The 10,430-nt window shown below is 36.3% G+C and overlaps 1 protein-coding gene across 3 annotated transcripts in view; it reads left to right on the forward strand.

Annotated features, from left to right (window-relative positions):
* Positions 1-9,973, forward strand: part of CCND1 (cyclin D1) — a 43,799-nt gene extending 33,826 nt beyond the window's left edge. For all 3 annotated transcript variants that reach the window (XM_044082540.1, XM_044082541.1, XM_044082542.1), the window contains exon 5: positions 7,022-9,973. In XM_044082540.1, coding sequence (XP_043938475.1) covers positions 7,022-7,177 — 156 coding nt within the window. In that variant the 3' untranslated portion in view covers positions 7,178-9,973. The remainder of the gene's footprint in view (positions 1-7,021) is intronic.
* The last annotated feature ends 457 nt before the right edge of the window (positions 9,974-10,430 follow it).

The following is a 10,430-nucleotide window of genomic DNA, read 5'->3' on the forward strand; positions in this document are numbered from 1 at the left end:
TGTGTGTGTACAGAATTAATGTAGGCGGTATGTTGTTTAACTGCTTCAGCTTTTCCATGCAGAGAGTGGGTTTACAGTGTTTTCTGGGGTGAATGTTTACAAGACATACCTGTTCTAAGCAGCAGCTGTTGGAATAGATTTTACTGTGTTGCTCGTTTCCCCTTTGTCCGTGGATGTGTGGCTGAAGTGTGGGGGTTTTTGCTGTCCTGGAAAAGAGATGCTTTTATTATTAATGTTTCAATATTTTTATATACACAGCTCAAGAATCCTTGTTTGTTTTTTTTTAAACAAGAAACATCTTTAGTAAATTATCACGTATGTTCTAGGCGATTATACGTGTATATAAATAAAAACAAACCATGCTGACACAATCCTAGTTGCAAACATTATACATCACTTATAATCTATCGAATCATTTTCAGTCAAACATTACTCAGCTCATTTCAGTCCTGCCGCCTTTTAATCCTCATTCTTCCCGTGTATGTATTGTTCCCACAAATACTTGTGCAAATATCCTAAATCTTCTAGACTTTGTTGCAGATTTTGGAGATAAGTACATATTATCACTATTGTTTCTTTATGAATTGCTTATCCAATCTCTCTTCCCAGTCCTTTCTAACTTCCCTTGATTGATTCAGTCCTTTCTAACTTCCCTTGATTGATTCAGTCCTTTCTAACTTCCTTTGATTGATTCAGTCCTTTCTAACTTCCTTTGATTGATTCAGTCCTTTCTAACTTCCTTTGATTGATTCAGTCCTTTCTAACTTCCTTTGATTGATTCAGTCCTTTCTAACTTCCTTTGATTGATTCAGTCCTTTCTAACTTCCTTTGATTGATTCTTATAGTTATATTTTGTATGCTGTACTAATTACCCCTTTTTAACGGCAGCTTATGTTCTAATTCTGTTAAAAACTACGTGCTGGTCTTTCATTTAGGACCACCTTATCGCTTTCTTTTTGCCTATACTCCGATATCAATCCTTGATAGTGAAGGCAGTCTACAGCCTGCACTCCTCTCTCTTGTTATTTGCTTTGAATACCTTGGTTCTTTTGGCACTTTCTCTAGTAAATCCCAGCCCCCTCTTACCTGTTGTCCATGTCCCTGATTGCAGTCGTCCCTATCCGCAGGATCTCCTTTCTCCATTCCCGTGTTGGTTTAGTCCTTGGAATACTTTCTGCTACTTTATGAACTTATTTTTATTTATTTATTTTACATTTGTTTACCGGGAAAGTCTTGATTGGGCATGGTTCCCTTTCAGCGGAGGCCCGGGGAAAAAAGCTCCCCAAAGATTAGTACAGCAAATACAGTAAGTACAATACACATATTAATAAAGTGCAGTACAGAGTCAAAACGTTAATAAAGTACAGTACAGAGTCAAAACGTTAATAAGGTACAGGTTCAAGGCCACGAAAGAAGCAAAAGGTAATGTCCTATAAGGAGCACAGTGCGTTACAGCAATACAGTTAAAAGTAAATATCCTATAAGGAGCACAGTGTGTTACAGCAATACAGTTAAAAGTAAACTATAAGGAACACAGTGTGTTACAGCAATACAGTTAAAACTAAATATCCTATAAGGAGCACAGTGTGTTACAGCAATACAGTTAAAAGTAAATATCCTGTAAGGAGCACAGTGTGTTACAGCAATACAGTTAAAAGTAAATATCCTATAAGGAGCACAGTGTGTTACAGCAATACAGTTAAAAGTAAATATCCTGTAAGGAGCACAGTGTGTTACAGCAATACAGTTAAAAGTAAATATCCTATAAGGAGCACAGTGTGTTACAGCAATACAGTTAAAAGTAAATATCCTATAAGGAGCACTGTGTGTTACAACAATACAGTTAAACGTAAATATCCTATAAGGAGCACAGTGCGTTACAGCAATACAGTTAAAAGTAAATATCCTATAAGGAGCACAGTGTGTTACAGCAATACAGTTAAAAGTAAACTATAAGGAGCACAGTGTGTTACAGCAATACAGTTAAAAGTAAATATCCTATAAGGAGCACAGTGTGTTACATTACAACAATGCAGTTAAAAGTGAATATCCTATAAGGAGCACAGTGTGTTACAACAATACAGTTAAAAGTAAATATCCTATAAGGAGCACAGTGTGTTACAACAATACAGTTAAACTTAAATATCCTATAAGGAGCACAGTGTGTTACAACAATACAGTTAAAAGTAAATATCCTATAAGGAGCACAGTGGGTTACAGCAATACAGTTAAAAGTAAACTATAAGGAGCACAGTGTGTTACAGCAATACAGTTAAAAGTAAATATCCTATAAGGAGCACAGTGCGTTACAGCAATACAGTTAAAAGTAAATATCCTATAAGGAGCACATTGTGTTACATTACAACAATACAGTTAAAAGTGAATATCCTATAAGGAGCACAGTGTGTTACAGCAATACAGTTAAAAGTAAATATCCTATAAGGAGCACATACAGTTAAAAGTAAATATCCTATAAGGAGCACAGTGTGTTACAGCAGTACAGTTAAAAGTAAACTATAAGGAGCACAGTGTGTTACAGCAATACAGTTCAAAGTAAATATCCTATAAGGAGCACAGTGTGTTACAACAATGCAGTTCAAAGTAAATATCCTATAAGGAGCACAGTGTGTTACAACAATACAGTTAAAAGTAAATATCCTATAAGGAGCACAGTGTGTTACAGCAATACAGTTAAAAGTAAACTATAAGGAGCACAGTGTGTTACAGCAATACAGTTAAAAGTAAATATCCTATAAGGAGCACATACAGTTAAAAGTAAATATCCTATAAGGAGCACAGTGTGTTACAGCAATACAGTTAAAAGTAAATATCCTATAAGGAGCACAGTGTGTTACAGCAATACAGTTAAAAGTAAATATCCTTTAAGGAGCACAGTGTGTTACAGTAATACAGTTAAAAGTAAATATCCTATAAGGAGCACTGTGTGTTACAGCAATACAGTTAAAAGTAAATATCCTATAAGGAGCACTGTGTGTTACAACAATACAGTTAAAAGTAAACATCCTATAAGGAGCACAGTGTGTTACAGCAATACAGTTAAAAGTAAACTATAAGGAGCACAGTGTGTTACAGCAATACAGTTAAAAGTAAATATCCTACAAGGAGCACAGTGTGTTACAGCAATACAGTTAACAGTAAATGTCCTACAAGGAGCACAGTGTGTTACAACAATACAGTTAAAAGTAAATATCCTATAAGGAGCACAGTGTGTTACAACAATACAGTTAAAAGTAAATATCCTATAAGGAGCACAGTGTGTTACAACAATACAGTTAAAAGTAAATATCCTATAAGGAGCACAGTGTGTTACAGCAATACAGTTAAAAGTAAACTATAAGGAGCACAGTGTGTTACAGCAATACAGTTAAAAGTAAATGTCCTATAAGGAGCACAGTGTGTTACAGCAATACAGTTAAAAGTAAACTATAAGGAGCACAGTGTGTTACAACAATACAGTTGAAAGGGAATTTTGATCAGTCATTTGGTTACATTTATCAGTGCCTAGTACAGTGAACACAATCTGATTATAGAAAGGAGTTGCTGCAAGCTTTCATAGAAGGTTAAAGTATAATATGATCTAATTAAGTGAAACTGCCCAGGGTCAGAACAATTACATAACCAATCACTATGTACAAATGGGACCGGAGGAGTTTTTTGAAATTATTTTTGTTTTCAGTGATCCTAATATCTACATGGGATGGTATTCAATGCTTTTGTAACAGAAATGGAAAACAAGGAGCCCCCAGAGCTATTGTTGCTTTTGCCTCTGTCAGCCAGTGCTTTATTGGTGGATCTTAATAGGCGTTTGTTAGAGAAGATATCAAGTACACCTTGATGAACAGGAACTCTATCAGGATAATCTAGAATTTGGTGCACTATTGTAAACTGGTTATATGTGAACAGGTTGGGTAATTCTAGCCAGGATAGTTGACTTGACTGCTATGCAGTGATGTGTCCTGAAAGGTGCGTCAGTAGCAAACATATAGCTATTTTATTAAAGCAGGTGTTCAGTTTGTTAGTATGCTTTGTTTAGGTTGGTGAGTATGGAGGAGGCATAAAGGAGTGTGGGTTCTTGCAATGGTGGCTTTTCTGTAATTGGTGAGGTACTTTATGCATTTATATAAGGTTTCATTTTTTATGGACATTTTCTATTGCCTGTGAAGTGTGCATATCGAATTTCATGTTGCAATGTATGATGACCCCTAGAAATGTGGCTTGTTGGCCAGGTATGATAGGGGTGTTATTAGCTGAGAATATTGTGAATGCTGGTATGGGGTCTAAGGCTCTAGTGGAATAGAATATCATTACCTGTGTTTTATTGGGGTTAAGTATTAGTTGAGAGTTGGCTAACCAGATGTCAACAGCAGTAAAGGAGTTGTGTCAGTTCCTGGAGTTGAGGGAGTGATGGGGTGGAGCAGATTAGAGTGGAGTCATTGGCGAACTGGACTAGAGTGGCATGCTGGGTAGCTTTATGGAGTTGGTTGGTGAATATGTTGACAAGAAAAAGGTCCAAGAATGGAGGCACACCTAGGGTGATGGGTAGGTGGGGAGATGAGGTGTTTTGCCATTTTACAGCTTGTTTGCGGTTGGTTAGATAATCTCAGCCACTCCACACTAGCGTAGTTTCAAGATCGGAGAAAGCAGTTTGGGGTGGGAGACCTATCATTTTATATAATCGATAATACGAATATAATATTTTGTATAATTATTGTTAGTCTCCTTAGGATCTGCATCCAAACTCCCAATTCTCTTCTTGTTTGTTGAGCTTCCCCTTTGTTTCATCATCATCCCTTTCCACTTTGAATTATAGTTTTCTGCTTGTGCTATGTATAGGAGCCTTAACTGTATAGCTCTGAAATAGATTCCTAGAGTATTACTAGGCTAGCTGCCCTCGTGGACCATTTTTAAGCCTAGCCAATTTCCCACTGTGAGAATCAAACCCTGCACCTTGTGCTTCTAAGGTAAACACCTTAACCATTACATCACCTTCCCACCCAATACTCTTCAAATTGGATAATCTCAGTCCACCTTGTTTTATTGGAAGAATCAGCTTATCTCACTTAACTCTTGCCGTCTTCCCTTCCCAGGTAAAATCTTTCAGCTTTTTATTAATTATCTACGACTTCTCTGGTTAATAAAACTATGCCTGACCCATGTATAAAACCTAAAGGGACTAAAAACATTTGCTTGTGTCTTTGCTATCCATATAACAGAGCTTCTAATTTCTCAGTTTTTGTATTATCTTTTGTTTAGTCTCTTCCCACATATCCTTAGCTGCCGCACTGGGAACCTTTTCAATCCTTACTCCTATGTACTTCATTTTATCATGTCCCCAAAATACGGATATTGCTGAACCAATTTGTTTGTGGGTACATAATTTACAGCTATTACTTTTGTTTTGTTTTAGTTTCATTAATTTTGCTCCCCCAAAAAGATTTGAAACTGCCTTAAAATGTTCCACAGCACTGAAATGTCCCTTTCTGGTTTTATCAGGTATAAAATAATATAATCTGCAAATAAAGCCATCTTTTCTTGACTGCCATACCAATTCTATCTTTAAATTTCTGAGTACTTTATTTTCTTTGCCAGTAGTTCTAAATATAATGCAAACAACAAAGGGGAAAGAGGACAACCCTGCCTGGTTCCTCTGCTCAAACATAAATCAGAGAGGACCCACCTACTTTAATTTTCGCCTCCGATCCCTCATATGTCCTCCTAATCAACCTTGTAATTTTAATTTTTTCAGGAAATGCAAATGCTTCCATTGCCCTACTCATAAAGCCCAGCTTTCTCTGCATCAAGACCCAACAACAGTTGTATTTTCTTACATTTGGCTTCCCCAACTCACGGCCTCTTGTTGGAGTTTCCTAAGCATTTACCAGCTGGTATTCGGACTCTAGAATTGAACCATGAGTCAACCTTTTCTGTTTTTTTTTTTTTTTTTTTTAAACTGTGATCTATATTGACTGTTAACCTATTTCATGCACACTTTGTTAAAAAAAATTCCTGTAACTAGTACAGGTTACCAGAAGTGGCACAACCAGCAATTCACAATTGCTGGTATAACAAGTGTAAAAAGAAAACAAATTCCCAACATGGCAGTAGTAAAAATTGATATTGCTGTTTTGTGACTTGAATCCTTGCAGATGTCTGTAGTGGCTATAATTACATACAAACTGCCTGGGGACTACCTGCTAGATGTGAAGCTATGGGCAGTTACAGGTAGAAGTATTACAGAAGCTGAAATGTGGGACTTAGTGATTTAATCCATTTGAGGGTGTGGTTTTAAAACCCTGACTTTTTTCATGTATTTTAAAGTCACTGGCCTTGCCGTAAAGTAAACTACCAGTAGATTGGTATTTGTAGCCCCTCTGCATACAGAGTTTTCATTGTTGGAAAACAATTAATACCCATGGCTTTACAGAGCTGTATAACTTGCGTTGTGTGGAGAGTTCCACAGCAGTAATTTTGGCAGCTTTGTTAACAGAGGCATGTAAGAATTAGTTCAGATGGTTAGTTGCAGTCTACTTTTTCAATTTAAAAAGTGGAAGCCTGACTCCCAGTGGCCAGGCGTACAAATAAAAATGATGTTAATGTGGGTAGACATTCAGAAATGTATTTCCAGCATGAATCTACTGAATGTATTTTGTGCCTCAGTCAGTTCATCATTCATTTGTTGAGAGTTCTTTTTTGCAGTATACAGCTATAGCTAACTAAAGTATCCACACACAGCAATTTAAATGTATCATTGCTTTAATTGTGTATTATATATAATACCTACATTGATACATTACTGCTTACTTACAATTAGGCAGGGCATTGCTTACAAAGAAGTAAATGGTACAATTTTGATGTTGTCCATAGTAAAATGGTTCCACAATGAAGAGTTCAGGAGTTTGAAAATCCTAGGAAATGGGACGTGATGGCCCTTTAATAAATTGCTTGAACTAAAAAATATATATATTATATTTAATACTCCTATATTTTTTCCTTCTTTCAGGATTGTTTGCGGGCATGCCAAGAACAGATTGAATCCCTCCTTGAAACAAGTCTACGCCAAGCACAGCAAACGAGCACATCTTCAGAAAGAAAGAGTGTAGAAGATGAGATTGATCTGTCTTGTACACCAACTGATGTACGAGATGTGAATATTTGACTAGAGATGGGGTTGTTTTGAGAAGGAAAGCTATGAAAACAGAAACACTTCAGAATTTATAACAGAATGGAAACTCTCTCTGTTATTGCTTTTTCTTCCAGCAGCCTGTGACTTAAAAGTCCAAAAACTGTCTTAAAAACATTAAACCATTATCCGCATGCCCATCTGTGGGGTGTGCTACAAAGTGGACAATTTTATAGTTGACTAGTTTTTATATTGCAGTGTTTGTGTCTGTATAAAATAGACATTAACACAGAACAAGTGTCTCCAGGGGAGGTATTAGATAGGATTTACTGTGTGTAAGAAAACCATTTTGATAGTTAAAACTTTATTCTGTCAGGTTTCTTGAAGTGTGTAGCATTCATGCATTCTAGGCTTTTCTCTTCTTGCTTATGCATTTAGTCACTTTACAGTTTGTACGTTTTATGCCTCTTTTTATCTTCTTCACTTTACAAATGGTTTTATGTAACCCAGTAGGGTATGTGTTTATAGTATGCAGCATATGTTAGTGTCTGTGGATTACCTGCGCATGAAGCTTTAGGATTGCATTTCTGTAAAAGCTTAAGGTTAGTGCTTATATAATCTATTATACAGAGGTGCATAGTAACATAATATATTTTTATAATCTTCGTGTTTTTTTTTTTACATTACCTGTGTATTCACTGCTGGCCTGACTTGGGCCTAAAATGTCCAGGTTAAATCCACGGCCTAGTTTAATGATGTTTGTTTCTTAAACCATTCCATTCAGAAGCACTTTCAGATCATTAGCTAGAGTAAGTACTTTCTTTTTTCTTTGGGAAACTATAAAATGGAATGGTTTAGAAATAATTAGGGATGCTTGTATGCAAGTGGAGTTGCAAAGCAAGTGCATTAATAAATGGCGTTATTCGTGAAGGAGGTGGTAATTGAAAAGTGACACTTGGTGAGTGACATTACACATTGCCAGGATAATATATATTTATCGAACTTCTCAAGTAGAAAAACAGAGATTACACATTTTTGTGTTGTGTAACCTTTTAAAGTAAGGCCTAAAAGGGTTCATCAGTGCTACATGCAGTACATACAATCTCTGTTTTATACATCTGAATTTAAACACTAAAATTTGTAATTTATAGCTTAAGGTTAAAATGAATATTTATTGCAAGTGATTTCACAAGGCCAGTATGAGTTTTAGATTAGTTTGTTCCCTCGCCTTCTTGTGGCACTGTAGATTCAACCCTTTCCAAAAATGTGCAGTTATGCTGTGGGGCCTGCTTCTAATTTATTTAAGATCAAACACATGCCATAGTTTTACCTTGTAGACGTGGTTTACCAACAAATCTTGACAGTATATCCCTTGTCTTTTCTATTTAACTCTTGAGTAGGAGAATTTGCACATCTTGGCTATGTAGATTTGTTGTAGAAAGCAGTTGACGAGAGGTGATGTATACGTTGAAGTTCTGTTTGAGAAGAATGTGATGGTGGAATGTTTGACAGAGTGCCGTGAAGGTGTTGAGTGTAAGGAGAAAAAAATGGAGTCGACACTCCTACTTTGAGCTGCTATGGATGAGTTCCCAGCATGGAAAAAAATAACATTGCTCTCTTTTATCTTTGTCATTGTGTTTTGCTGCTATTTCATGAATCATTTTTTTTAAATTAGTTATTACAATGTGTATACTGCCAAGTTATAGGTTTTAATTGTCTCATAGAAATATATTATTGATATTTTTTAGTTTTTTATGTGTTAATTTTTTGAATTAATGTGATTACTGCTCTATTCCAAAAAAGGTTCTCATTTCACAATACCTCATTCTGCAGTTAACCACGTTATAATATTTTTTAACACAGTGCCTCATTTCAGTTTTGCTGCAACCTGAAATGCATTTACTACTTTTTGATTGGGTCTTACTTATTTGCAGCTGAGTCACATTTATTGCAGTTGCAGACATTTCAGTGTACCTCTTAAAGTACCAGAGGTGAGCTGGCTCACTTGACGGAGTGAAGTTGGCTGCTGTATCCAAAAATTACCGTCTTCATGCTACAAAAAATGAAAGCTTTCAGTGAATTGTTGGGGTGTTTATAATTTTGAAAAAAATTTGATGTCAGCATTATATTTTTATACAGATCTTTCTCTGAAGTGTCTCCCACATTTCAGGGACATTCTGTAAAGTGCTTATTCCCCAAGTGGCACAGTTTCACTTTTAGGATATTGGAGAAAAAAATGCCTGTGACCAAACTAGCAGACTAAAAGATAGACTAAATAAATAATCTAGTTGTTGTTTAAATGCTGCTAAACCAAAATAGAATCATAACTGGCTCTTTTGTAAGTAGAGTTAGAAAACTGTAAATGTCGTGAAATGTTTGCATCTTTTTTTACGTCATTGCCAACATTGCTAGCAGATGCGGAACCCAGGAGAACTGGATACATGCTGTTCATATTTCAGGAACGTTTATTACTGCTTACCTCATAAACATCTGTTAGTGACATATTTGTTTCTTGAACCATGCATGTTGTGTTCACACAGGGCTGCAGAAGTGGAGATGTTTTATGTTTGGTGTCATCGTGTAGCATGTACCATAAATGTCCTACAGAAACACCAAACGGGTGACAGATGCCGCATATGTTGACTGAAGTGGTTTTTCTGTAGTTCAGTTGTCACCCTATTTGAAAGTCTATACAAACTGTATTAATCCAGATTTGTATGTTTTATGTTTTGCTTCTTGGCATCAGTATAAAATAACACATTTTCACCAGCAGACCTGTAACAGACGAAGCTTCCATCAAAAGATTCTAGAAATAAAAAGTTTAAAAATACAGTCCCTGTGTTACTGTATCCTTTCATGCTGTAAAGTTGTGTTGTAGTTACAAAATCTGTGTCAAAAACTGCCAACTCAGTGCCAGTAATTGCATGTAAAATGTATTTGCTGGAAAGTTGTGGGCAAGTACATCAGCCAGCATTGCAAGAGCTGCACACGACCATTCCGTAGAACATTCTGTTGTGTCATGACAGCTGCTGCTTAGTTAGGACATAGAAGTGGGTTTAGACGTACATGTCTATCTGCATCACTTTCTAAGAGTTGGAATGAGCCGGGTTTTCATTTTCTACCATCCTCATGATTTTGAGCATGTAATCTGTGAGAAATGTTTGTTGATTGTGTGTGTCAGAATTCATACCGTTCCATGTACCATAATGGCTAGTGTGTGTGTGTGTGTGTGTGTGTGTGTGTGTGTGTGTGTGTGTGTGTGTGTGTGATGTAGCTCTCTTCAGCTGTA

This window comes from Protopterus annectens, chromosome 9.part0, assembly GCF_019279795.1.
Source record: "Protopterus annectens isolate FY-2018-M chromosome 9.part0, PAN1.0, whole genome shotgun sequence".
NCBI lineage: Eukaryota > Metazoa > Chordata > Ceratodontiformes > Protopteridae > Protopterus > Protopterus annectens.